This window comes from Triturus cristatus, chromosome 11 (assembly GCF_964204655.1).
Source record: "Triturus cristatus chromosome 11, aTriCri1.1, whole genome shotgun sequence".
Classification (NCBI taxonomy): Eukaryota; Metazoa; Chordata; class Amphibia; order Caudata; family Salamandridae; genus Triturus; species Triturus cristatus.
In genome coordinates, this window is record NC_140594.1 from 209,764,548 (window position 1) to 209,778,268 (window position 13,721).

Genomic DNA, 13,721 nt, shown 5'->3' on the forward strand with positions numbered 1-13,721 from the left:
AAGGAAAAAAACAAAATAAATTACTCGTAAGACAACACAATAAACATTGAGCACAAATGCAAAAAGATTTTCATACACAATAAAACAGAAGCTAAACATACTGCTACTATTAGACCATTTACAAAAAATACATTCATGCAGGTAAATGATACTCATTTAGAGTAATTAATTCAAAAAATGTTTCCTTACCAAACACATGCAACTACATTAACTGCAGAACTACCAGTGACGAAACCGCAACGTGGAATATCAGTCAAAAGAGCAAAAGCTTTGAACTAGAATAAAAAGAAGAAATAAAACATTACAATCCCAACAAATGACAAGAAATAAAAAACAATTAACATTAGAAAACACTATGTCACTACCAAATGCCAGTCCATACACACTGTCAGCCGTTCTCCAGACACACACAAAAACTTTTCCTAGTGTCTAGTGTTATTCTGTCCCCCTTGGGGCAGATGGGCCTACAAGTAGAGCCAATCTGCCACCGAGGGGGACAGAAGTAAATAATAATCGATGCCCCATCCCATTGGGGCAACCCTTATCCAAGGGGCCACCCCAAACATAAATATATACATATCCCTAGTGCTAGTGGGCCTAAAAATAGGGCCGATTTGCCCCCTTAGGGGGCGGAAAAATGCCAAAAGTACAACAAAAAAGTTATTAGCCTCAGTAGGGGCGATCCTTGCCCAAGGGACCACCCCCAAACATAAAAAGAAGAAATCCTTGGTGCTAGTGGGTTTTCTTCCCCGCGTCCCCGTCGGGGGCAGATGGGCCTTCAAATAGGGCCAATCCTCCTCTGGGAAGGGGGGGGGGGGGGCATGGGGCAGAATAAGCCGAAAAGGTTCTAAACAATGAATCCCCAATGGGGGTGATCCTTGCCCAAGGGATCGTTCCCATGCAGAATGATGAAATTTCCCTGGTGCTCGTGGTTTTTTCTGCCCCCCAGGGGCAGATGGGCCTCAAATTAGGCCCAATTTGCCCCTGGGTCAGAAAACAGCTGATAGAAAATGCCCCCCTTTGGAAGTGACCCCTGGCCAAGGGGCCGCTGCCATTTACAAAAAAAATAAATCTCTATTGCTAGTGGGGCCATGCGCGATCGTGCAGCAGGTATGCCCTGAAAAGAAGCATCGGGGAGAGGAAAAACTGTTTCCTCTCTCTCTGATGCCTCTGTGCAACACACTCAACCCCCCCTCCTCCGAAAAGCAAGAAAAACCTACCTGCATCTTCAGTGCGCTGGAAGCAAATGGCTTCCAGCGCGCCCGATGGCTCGTCATGGGATTGCCAAAAGGGGGGGGAGGAGGAGGGGGGGGTGGGGATGCCAGCAGAAATTCTTCTGCTGGGGTGGTTAGATGGGAGGCCCATGGTGGAGCGCCACGGATGATAAAGTTAAAATAATAAATAATGGCACCTGCTAGTCTAGTATATCAGCATATCTATCCATACAGGCATATTAACTCCAGACTACACTGTTGTGTATTTTCCATTCAGCAACCACTGAGACGGAGTCCTGACGAAGGCCTATGCCGAAACGCGCGTAGTTTGACAACAAGCCGCCAGTCTCCCCATATTATCAATCTGATCAATGGTTTTTAGATATCGATTATTGTGTAAATGTCTTTGTTAACAATATTGAATTGAAAAATAAGACAACTGTGATTTTTCTGACCATTAGAAAGTTGGTTTACAGAATGTAAAAAAACATGTGTATCAAGTCATAAAAAAGAAAAGTACATTCTGTTCTCAGCCAAATGAGCAGTACGGAGGGGACTGGCATCAGATTGGGTATGGTTGCTACTCGTGTTACTTTCTGCTGCTGAAAAAGGATGCAGGCCTCTGACCCATCCTAGACCTTCACCCTCTAAACTTTTTCCAGAAGAACAATTACAAAATGCTCATACTGGCCCAAGTTCTGTCTCCTCTGTATCCAGCAGACTGGATGGCAACTTTAGACTTGCAGGACGCATATTTTCACATCACCGACTTACGGTTCCACACGTTATCTGTAGTTTAGGGTAGGCTAAGAGCACTTTCACTTCACTGTGGTCTCCTTTGGCCTTCCCAACACCCCATGGGTGTTCACAAAGATGATGGTGGTTGTTGAAGTCCATCTGCAGAGGTTTGTAATACCAGTCTTCCCATACCTTGATGACTGGCTGCTTAAGCCTTGTTCACCTCAAACGGTCTTAAGCCACCTTCAGATGATGGCGAACCTGTTGGCATCGCTGGGCTTTTCCATCAACGTCCCGATACCACCTGACTCATTCACAACGGCTCCCCTAAGTAAAGCCATCCTGGGCATGGTGCTTTTCTGAGCCATCCTTCTGCCTCAACAAGCCCAGGCTATGACCTGATGTTTCCACCTTTGATATGGGTCTCAGTGAGAGTGGATCTGAGGCATTGGGGCCTCTTGGCACCCTGCGTACTGCTTGAGGACTATGCCCGGTGACACATGTGGGCTCTGCAGTTGAATCTGAAGACTGTGGGCTCAACATCAAGGGGACTTATCCGAATCCATCTGTGTGTTGTAGGAGACTGCCAAAAAACTTCACTAGTGGTTGGTCGACTATGATAGACCAGCAGCAGATCCCTCTTCCTCTCTCACCCAGAGCTAATGGTCATAATGGATGCATCGTTGCAGGACTGAGAAGCTTTTATGGCAGAGGTGGACATCGGAGGACTCTGGCCTTCGGTTGAGGCTCACCTCTATATTAACTTGTTGGAGTACGAGGAATTCACTTGCCACTAAAGGCATTCCTCCCAAGCATCAAGGGGGAACAGGTGCAAGGTCTCACGGACAACACAACTGCTATGTGGTAAAGCAACAAACAGGGTGGGGTGAGGTTGTGGATCCTGTGCCAGGAGGCCCTTTGCCTCTGGAAATGTCTGAACCCTCAGGACGTTACCCTGATCTCCCAGCACCTGTCATTATCCTTAAACACCAGGGCAGAAAAACTCAACTCTGGGTTCATAGTGCATCACAAATGGCTTTTAAATGTGGATGTGGGACAGGGCATCTCTGAGGAATGAAGAAAACCCGGGCTCATCTGTTCGCCACCACAGAATGTGCACTGTCAAAACCTTTGCAGTTGGGGTACCCAAGGAGTCATCCCTCGGAGATGCCTTCTGTAAGCATTGGGGATCTAAACTTCTGTATACGGTTCTGCCCCCTCCCTGTTCTGGCCAGTGTGCTGAAAAAGATCAGGAAAGACCGGGCCCATGTCATCCTAGTGGCTCTGTACTAGGCGAGGGCGGTGTGGTATCCAGAACTTTTTTCCATGAGCATCTATTCTCAGATTCAGCTTCCTCTTTAGGAGGACCTCTTTCACAGCAGCAGTATTTATTCTCCGGCCTGAGGCTGCACAACCTACTCCTATCATGTGTGGAGATTGACCGGTGACATTTGACACGCCTGTCTTTCTTTCTTTTTTTTGCCTCTTCTGGTTCTTTTGCTACTTTTTCTGCCTTTTCGCAACTTCTGTGCTCCTCCCTCACTTTTCTTGCTCTTCTCCCACTGTGCCTCACTCTGCTTTCCTGCTCTTACCTCTTACCACATTTTCTTAAATCTCTTTTTATTCATTTTGTTGCACACCAGAGAACGAAAGCAAAAACCAAAACAACCGATGGCTGACCCCACCCCTGCTCCCGGGCCTCCCCCACACGTAAAGAATGTGCATTCTCCTGCTCTGCCTGTCTCCGCTCTTGGGCTGACCCTCACTCACTGCTCTCCACCACCTCAGCACACTGCAACTGCAGCCACACCAAGCCCTCCCCTACTTCACATACAATACACAAACAACCTGTAGTTGTCTTCTCCTCAACACCTGCTCTCTCGCCAAGCACACCATGGAAGTTTGGGACATTCTGCAGGACTTTTTTCACCAAAACCTGATTCAGCTTAGCCTGGCTGTGGACATGGCAGTGGTCTTGCCTTGCACCAGCTACAACACATGGCCTTGGAAATTGGCACAGTCAGCTCCACAACCTCTTCAAGTATTGCTGCAAGAAGCTGAAATAACTGTGGTGTCACTCCCACATCAACACTGGCAGACTCCTATAAGTTGGCCCTCCGAATCTACCACCAGTGCCTCAAATCTACCGGTGCCCTCAGAACAGAGCTATAACAACGCCAACACTACCCAGGAGCTCTTTACCATCATGAAGGAATTCTCATTCCCATCTGCCAGCTCCATGACAATCACAGGAAAACTACTTAATGAATAAAATTAACAGCATCTCCAATAACTTTACCCACAGCTGACCTTCTCCACTTGTGAAGCCCTGTACTCTCATCAAACACCTTTGATACCACACTGACCCGCTTGCCAACCATCACCAGACCGGAAAGTGCCAATACCATGTGCTCCAACCACCCAGGTGCCCCTTCGGACCACTGTCCGTTTTACATCTTCACCAAGGGACTCACCCTATCTGTGCAAAGTCTTACCCTCATCCTTAATGCCTCACTATCCACAGTTGCTTACCCAAACTCCTGGAAACATGCCAGCATCCTACCACTCCTCAAAAAACCTTCCGTAGACCCCATGACTTTGGCCAGCAAGAGGACCATCTCTCCCCTCCACTATCCAGCCGAGGTCATGAACAAGCTCATCAACACTAGAATGACCAATTACCTCAATGCGAACATCCTCCTGGGCATTTTCCAAACGGAATTTAGACCCTTTCACAGCACAGAGGCTGCCCTCATCACCACAACCATGCCTCATAAAGGACAAAGGAGAGACAGGGGCACTCAGCCTCCTAGATTTCTTGGCAACATTCGACACGGTCGCCTACCCCATGCTCATCCAGTCCCTCAAGGATGGAATTTGTGGCTTAGCACTTCTTTAAAGCCAGCTCTTTCCTCTCAAGACTTACTCAAATGGTCATCATAACCCTCTATTCATCTGACCCCTCCGACATGATTTGGGGCATCCCACAAGACTACTCTCTGAGCCCCACTCTGCAACATTTCCATGACCGCCCTCAACTGCATCATCTGCTCTCATGGATTCACTGTCGTCTCTTACACGTACAACAGTCAGTTCATCCTCTCCCTATCAGAAGATACTGTCACCGCCCAAGCAAACCTCTTCTGCTGTATGTCCTCGGTAGCAGACTGGGTGAAAAGAAACTGCATCAAGCTCAACAGCGACAAAATAGAAATGGTCCTCATTGACAAAGACACCTCTCTCTGGTCAGAGGGCTTGTGGCCCACTTAGCTAGGACCAACTCCCCGCCTGTTCAATGCTGCTGGAAACCTGGGTGTCATGAATGGTAGCTAAATCTTCATCCCCAATCATATCAACTTGCTCGCCTCCACTTGCTTCCACTCCCTGAAAATACTCAAGAAAGACTTCAAGTGGCTCCGTCTGGACACCCACAGATCTGTCACACAAGCCCTCGTCATCAGCAGGTTCGACTATGGCAACTCCAACCGCATTACAGCCCAACTCACCAATAGGCACGTAGTGATACAGAACACAGCTGCTAGACTTACTATAAAACGCCCACATATCTAAAAACCTGAAACACCTCCACGTGCTCCAGGTCCACAGACACCTCTTTTTAAACTCCTCTCCCACACCTACAAGGCACTTCACAACCAAAGCTTACCTCAACAGATGCATCCTGCTCTACTCTCCACCAGACACCTCTGCTCTGTCAGCCTTCTCCTTGTTGCATCCCCCACATCTGCAGATTCTTCTCCTACCTCTCACTAAAGCCTGGACTGAACTTCCTAACCACCACAGAGCCTTCAGTTCCTTTTTTTCAAATCCGGGAAAAACTAAATACCTGGCACTACCACTACACACTAGACTGGGCTGTACTCCTTCTTTTACAGGCTGCATGATACCCTGCTGGGTGATATGCGGGCCCTACAAATAACGGTAACATAACATGTCCTATCAGCAAATCTAAAGTAAATAATATACATTTTAAAATTGATTATTAGTTGAGGAGGACAGTGTACATATAGTTTGGAGTTTACTCTGTGTGCAATCTTTTTTGGTTGCCCAGCGGGCAGTGCTTATTTTGATCCTGTGGTTTCCGTTGCTCAGTACCGGCACTTAATCATCAACTTCGGCGCTTTTCATTAGCACCAGTTAAGGACACATTCTCATGGTGAGATTAAGTGATTTGAACAGAATCGCATAAGGTTGAGCCAACGCCGAGGCTCAAGCCTGATTCCCCAGCTCATAAGTCTGCAGATCGAGCCATTACGCCACATCCTCTCCCCACTTGCATGGTTAGTAGTTGGTTCTGTTATAGGCAGCGCTCACAGGAGAAATGGGCTGGTGCAAGCTGCCTCTTGACGAGAGCCTTCAAGTTTACATTATGACTCCAAATCCTTGTTGACTGATGGACATCTTTTCGTCTACAGTTTTCTGTTAGGCAACTTCTAGGCACTATCCTGCTCTGTGGTAAAACTACCATGGGGGAAAAGTTGTGTTACAAGATTTTAAAATATATTCTTTCAGTGTAATTTCTACTTATGTTTAATATACAATGTTGTTTTCCCTAGGTACAGTCTGAAGTCCCAGGATCTCCAGTGTTTGTAATGAAGCTTGCTCAGCATGCCAGGCATTTGGAAGTTCAGATTCTTGCTGATCAGTATGGGAATGCTATCCCTTTGTTTGGCCGTGACTGTTCCATACAACGTCGGCACCAGAAGATAATAGAAGAAGCACCAGCCACTGTGGCAACCTCCTCCATATTGGAACGCATGGAGCAGGTAGGTATATTTCAAAAGTCTATGTCCAGATGTTGTCTTTTTATGTATGGAATAAAATGCCCCTTACTGTACATTGTAAGAATTTTGCAAGTCACCAGAGGAGTTTTGTGAGAAGTTGGCCTGGCATATGCTGTTCCTAGTTATAGGGACACCTTGCACCAGTCCAATTCGACTCTTATTGATGATAGGTTTAAGACAACCTTTAAAGAAAGCTATCCTAGTGGTAGCTGTGGAGAGCAGCCTTCAGGCTAAGTCTTGAAGGAGTGTTAAGCTTATTGTTTTACCATAATAACCTCTTGAATATCCAAATGAAAGAGTAGCCCACACAGGTATATATATAAAATATATGTATTTATTCTAGACAGAATCCCACAGTCTCTTTATGAAGCTGTGGCAAAGTTACAATATCAAACAAGCTTTGATAGACACAATAAATAGCACTATTAACATTGGGCCCCAGGGGGGGGACCAAACCTTATACTAAAAAAGTGGTATAAGAACCACGACAATTCTACAGGCAATGCCTAGGGCATTCAGGATCGCTGGCCCCTTAAGAATCCACCCCAGGTTATGAGGAAGGGGACCCACGGGAGGCGCGTGCAGTGCAAGTAGCTGCTATCGGGATCTCCATTACAGCCTATGGAGAATGTCGCGGTTGGAAATAAACAGTTTAAAAATACTTCTAGCAGGAGTACAAAGTTAAAACTTTAGACTTAAGCTTTTGAGATGCCCACAACCACGAGAGTACCGAGGTACCCCTGTTACCTGCCCCAGGGAAGCCGGGTGCATAGGTCGTTTCTGCTGTCGGGAAGCGGGCTGATTTTCAATGGGAAAATAGTCAAAAGTTCTGCTAGCCAAAAGCGTTGATGATGCCGTGAAGATCAAAGATGTGAAGAAGAACCTGAAAGCAGAGGGGACAGAGTCTGGGTCACGGCAAAGTGACCAGGAGGCTCAAAGCAAAGAGCCCTTCGATGTCGGGTGCTTCAGGTGGAAAGTGGTGTAGCTTGGATCTGCAGCCACGGGCTCCGGGAGGCCTCAAGGAAGGCCAGCTTCAGGAGGGCGACTATCCCACGTCGGATGAGGGTCGCTGCGGTGTTAGTGTCCGGATTGGATCCACTAAGCCTTGGCAACCGCAACCCACGAAGAATGAACAAATCTGCTACAGTGCAGACCCACGAGGTCTGGGAGAGGTCTCCTTCGAGGAGACTGTAGAGCAGGCCTGGAGCAACCAGGGGAACTCTTGTTTTCAAAGTTAGACCTCCGCTAGGGCCCCCAAGTCGAGAGACAAGGGACCGCGGGAGGCGGCAATTTGGCGTGCGTAAAAGGGCACAAGGTGTAACCCGTAAAAGGGCACCCACGGACCACCGGAAGGGGCTAGGGCGCTGGTCTTTGGCACAATTGCTGTAGAGTGGTTGGCTCGTAAACGGGCCAAAGCACAACTTCCCCACTGGTCAGGGTCGTGTGCTATGCAAGAGGTGGCCGGTGTCTCGGGGTATTGGGGATCTCGGCACCCACGCGGTCCACGGTGCCCAAACTCGTTGAGCACACTCACTGGCCTCTGGGATGCGCTGGAAACCCACCTCAAGGTTTCTGGAAGTCGTCGACGTTCGTGAGAGCAGCGAAGTTCCAACCGGGTCACTTGCAGTGTTTCAGGTGCCTGCCAAGCAGGGGGATAACTCCTTTATCCCAAGGGAGATTTCTTCCGTCAGCTGGGCAGCAGCAAGTCGAAGGTTAAGATTGTAAAGTTCAAGATTAATCTGAGGCTCTGGGGCCACGTTATTCACCTTTATCCCCAAGATTAGGGGAGTGTCCAGAGTAGTGTCCACCAATGGTAGGTGAGGCGGGAAAGGGTGGCTACACCCTCTCCCCTTTGTGTGTTTCCCGCCTGGGCGAGGGGCAGGATGCCCCTGAACCGGTTCCAAGCGGTGTATGCAGAATGAGGCTTCTGCAGCTGCCTACGTGCAACTCTGAAAGGACTTTTGGTGCACCCACCCTGTTCCAATCCACATTATCCTGTCTGGGGAGATGCTAGCACCTCCCTGCCACAGGAGCCCTATTGTCCAGCTGGCGAGGCTGGGGTTTTCCCCAGCTACAGCCAGCCAGGGTCGTGTAGGTGGCGGGTAGTAGCCATTTTGTGAAACTTGTGCACTTTTAAATTGGTGTCTAAATTCTGCCGCTTTTCCCATATCGCCCCTCTAGCAGGGGGGAATCGTACCCTCATGCCCATGGCTGGACTGGGGGTATGATTCCTACATGTTTGACACCAAACACGATATGGGTCTGTGTAGCCATTCTCAAGTTATCGCGATATCGCAATAGACTTATAATGCGGTTAAGAGTATATGGTATGGCTACACTACAAACAACCCAGTAATGATTTTACGAAGGTTGCAGAGAGGCCCTACTCATGTAGGGGTCCCCCCTCACACATACCTCAGCACCCTGCCTTGTAGGATTACCAAGGACTGCTATAGGGGTGACCTATGAGAGTATATGTTTTGTAATGGGGTGGGATATAGGATACCTATACCCCTGTAAGGGGTGCTAGCACCACCTTACCCAGACTACAGTAGTGGTCTGGTGGTGTCAGTTTGCATGGCTGTCCCAGGGTGGCACAATAGGTGCTGCAGCCCTGGTAGGCCTACTGAGGGACCCATGCCCTGGGTACCTAGGGTACCATCTACAAGGGACTGTCAGGGCATCCTCAGCATCCAATTAGTTTGTACCTAAGGTACTTCACATTAGTTTTAGGGAGAAAGCAGATAGGCTGGTGTCCTGGATAGCAGGATCCCAGCCAGACTAGTCAAAAACCACTCAAATACCAGGCAAAAAGTTGGGGGCAACCATTAGTCAGATTCCACCTTCCTACAAGTTTAAATACCATATAGAGAATGAAGCAGAAGTCTGCTTTGGTGCGCCAGGAGGCGCTTAAAAATCCCAGTTTTGCTGCTTGCTGTCTGTTTCCTCCTGTGGGGGGGGGGGGGCGTGGCCAGGACCACAAGACCCAGTCTGCACAGCGACTTGCACACCGCCACCGTCAGCTTTGGTACGCCAGGAGGTGGCTAAAAATCTTGCAGGGCTCCCACAGCGTGGTAGCCTGTCTTGCTGATTTCGGTCTAATTCCTCCTGCCATGGGGGGAGGGGGGATTAGAGGTAAGGGGGGGAAGGAACCAGGACAGCAAGACCCAGCCTTCACAGCGGCTTGCATCCCACCACCATCATCTTCGGTGCGCCAGGAGGCACTTAAAAATCACGCAGGGCTCCCGCAGCGCGGGAGCCAGTTTTGATGCTTGCTGTCTGCTGTCTCCTGGGTGGGGGGGGGGGGGGTGAGGGCTAGGACCGCAAGACCGAGCCTGCACAGAAGGCTTGAACGCTGCCACCATCATCTTGGCTGCGCTGGGAGGCGCTTAAAAATCACGGAGGGCTCCCGCAGAGCAGGATGTGAGCGGGCGTGCCCGTCAGAGGCCAGAGGAGGCCGGGCTGGGCCACCCCTCTAACCTCAGCGCCCCGTGGATCTATTGTTGAAAGGGACACTTGCATGTCGATTTGTGGAGCCTCTCACTGCAGGATAGGTGAAAAGACAATGGGTAAGAGAAAGCAAACTATGCCTGGGTCAGGTGGATGGCCGGCAGTAACGACTCTTGATACATTTCTGTCCAGGGCAACAAATGTCTCGTCGAATAAAATTGCCCTGATGGAAAGGAGACTCACTTTGGAATTAACTAATCTTCCACAGAGTCCAGTATCCCTTAATGGCCCCTCCCCATTTGCTTGGCAAAGCAAAACTGTGCCTGTTTTGTCAGAAGGATCGGAGGGCAACCAAGTTGATGGTGCTTCCATGCTGGAACCCCCAGTTCAAAAGAAAAGAGGTGGAGGGGAAAAACTCCCACACAGGCTTCAAAAAAGCAAGTGGAATCAGTCATCCTTGACCCAGACAATGTGGCCAGGAGCCAGACTTTGATTAAACTTTTCCAAAAAATAGAAGACATTTTAAAAACACATCTAGCTTCTATTATCGTTTAGCTGGAAAAGATGGAAGCTTTACTTTGTCAGTCGAAAGAGTACCATGCCTCTCTTGTAACAAGTGGCCTGTAGACAGAACTGGTGGGGTTGAAGGTAGGGTCGGGACCTACTCAGCTGGGTGGTCTTGATCATACAGTTTCCACAACCAGTAAAGCAAGCAAGCAGTGTAATGCATTTAGCACACAGGGAGAGCCTTCAGTCAGTCCCAGGGTTTAACAACCAAACCTTAGGTAGTAGGGACCCACAAGGAAGTGTAAGATTCTCCAAAGATAATAGGGAAGAACAAGATGGTCCAGGTGAAGCCTCACATAGATCTTTAAAGACTGATCTAACAGACCCCTGGGTAAACCAGGGGACTGATTTACAGGGTCCTAAATCCTTTAACCTCCCTCGTCAGCTGGAAGAGAAAACTGATATTTTAAATCCACCCCCGAGTCAGTTCCTTTAGTGTCCGTTTTGGCGGGTGTGTCACCAGTTAAGCGGGGCTCTAAGGAGACAACAGACCTGATACACAAGGTAACCCGTTGACTGGATAGATCATTGGTAAATGGCCGTTCCGTAGCCTCCCCATGTTATCTTTGCCAGAAGAGTGGGCTGGGTGGGGAAAGCCACAAACACAGATAGGTGGGGTGATTGTATTGTGGTTAATCTGACACACCAGTCACATGTTACAGCTATGACTTGTCGCCAGCACAGGCCAGATTCTCATACAGGAATTCAGGTCTTCCCTCTCTCCTTTTTTTATCCCGATGCGGTTCAATATCTAAGCACTCGGGGCAATGCCCGTAGTTTGTCTTGGGGAAAGTTGTTGCAAGGTCCAAAAGTGTGCACCAATACAAATATAATTATTCCTCTCGTAAATAGATATGCCCCACTGAGGGATCTAGATAGTATTGACTGACAATTAGCCCTAAGTGATGGTATGGCTAGCTCCAGCTGTCCTTTACCAGTTAGAATGGCTATTAAGACGCGTCCATATTTTGTTCCCGCAGAGAAAGGCCCATCCATCTGTAATTTCATGTCTTGAAATATCACAGGGCTGAAGGCGAAAAAAAGACGACGAGCAGTGGATATCGATAATAAAATCTTCCCATATTGTGGCACTGCAAGAAACCTGGCACACGTCAGATTCTTTTGTTTTGGATGTTTTTTTCTTCTTTTTCAAAGTCCGCATCCCCTTCCTCTACAGGATGAGCAAAGGGAGGCCTGCTTATTCTAATATCGCTTAAATTGTAATGCACTATTAAGAGGCTGTTTAGTTCATTGCCACACCTGCTAGCAGTTGAATTAACTTTCCCCATAAGTCCTAATTTGGTGTTCATTAATTTCTATAACTCCTTTAGTTGGAACAATGATAGTGAGCACATAGTTGCTCCTGAAAGTTTTATAGAGCACGTTGTACAGGATAGTCATACCCACTGCAAATTTATCATAAAGGGGGACTTTAATTTACATCGTTGCTCTTCAAACTATAGGCTCCCTTGTTTCATTCTGAACATTCACCCCAAGGTACTCTGTTAGAGAGCCTATTTGCTGTCAATAATTTACATTGTTTAGAGTGCACGAAGAAAACGGAGGCAGTACCCTCCTTTAATGGGAGGGGGAGTTGTTCAACTATAGATTATATCGTGGTATCCGTCCCGTTGTTTCAAAACATAACGAAAGTGAGTTCATCGTGGACCGGTTACAGTGACCATAACCCGATTATTGTTAAATCTAAGAGTTTGATGGTCTTTCGGAAAGCTGAGTCAAAGACCCTCGCAAACAGGGAATTTTATCCAACAGACCAGGCTCATAAAATAAGGTGGGGGAAGACTATCTCAGAGTATTTTTTAAATCAGCTGTATACGGAGGGCAAAGAAGACATTAAGCACTGCCTTGAAATTCACACTGAGCCTGATGCGGTATTAGAAGCAGTTGATAAATTGTCAAAGCGGATTGCAAAAAATGTAATCGGTAAAGGAAGATCAGGTGACATTGAGGGGGTAAAATGGTTTAATGCAGATTGCTCCAAAACCCTCAAAGCACTCATGATTACATTAAAAAATAAGCCTAGGGATAAAGAATTGATCAAAGTTCGTAGGAAAGCATATAATATGGCTTTAAAATTAAGGAAAGATGACATACGAGAACAGGCATGGGATGATCTAAATCAGGCCAGTACTATGGCAAATAGTTCTAAATTCTGGAAGATTGTAAATAGCCCCTTTTTTAAGAATAATGATATGTTGAGAACAGAGTGTGTTATCCCTGCCGATAGATGGGTCAGCCATTTTGAACAGATTTACACAGAGGTAGCCGTAGAACAAACTGACACTCCCTGGGAACCCAGTACTGAATCGCTCTTGCTATGTTTTAGGGTGGACGAAGTAGAGAAAGCGATTGTGGCTGTCTCAGCCCAAAAAGCCCCAGGGCCTGATGGGATACTGGTGGATCTTTATAAAACGGATTCAGGCACATGGGCAAAGATTTTAACAAGGGTTTTTAATGCTGCTACAATGGTTGGGCCACCTCATTCTTGGTCCACGGCGGTGATTCTACCTATCTATAAAAAGGGTGCCAGGAACGATCCAGCATGCTACCGCCTGATCTCGCTACTAGATTTGGCAGATAAAATAATGGGCAAGGTAATTTTAGATCGTTTAGGTAATTGGTTAGAAGAAAGCAATTTGCTATCAGATTTTCAATTTGGTTTTAGAAAAGGCATGGGAACGGTGGACCAATGCATGAATTTACTTATGAGGACTAGTAAATACACCCTTGCCAAAAAAGGTCGAATAGTCATGGTATTCATTGACTTAACGTCCTCTTTCGATAGAGTGAATAGATCTAAACTATGGCTTTACTGTTAGAAATAGGCGTCCTTCTTACACTGGTCTCTACTAATTTAACTGCCTCTGCTAGATATAACTAAAATGGCTCCCAAACAAAATCATGGAAGGTTAAGAGGGGAGTGAGGCAG

General features: G+C 47.4%; 1 protein-coding gene across 9 annotated transcripts in view; it reads left to right on the forward strand.

Annotated features, from left to right (window-relative positions):
• The window catches only part of ACACB (acetyl-CoA carboxylase beta), a 2,187,049-nt gene that overhangs the window by 620,500 nt on the left and 1,552,828 nt on the right, over positions 1-13,721 (forward strand). For all 9 annotated transcript variants that reach the window (XM_085633342.1, XM_085633341.1, XM_085633344.1 and 6 more), the window contains one exon: positions 6,527-6,736. In XM_085633342.1, coding sequence (XP_085489468.1) covers positions 6,527-6,736 — 210 coding nt within the window. The remainder of the gene's footprint in view (positions 1-6,526; positions 6,737-13,721) is intronic.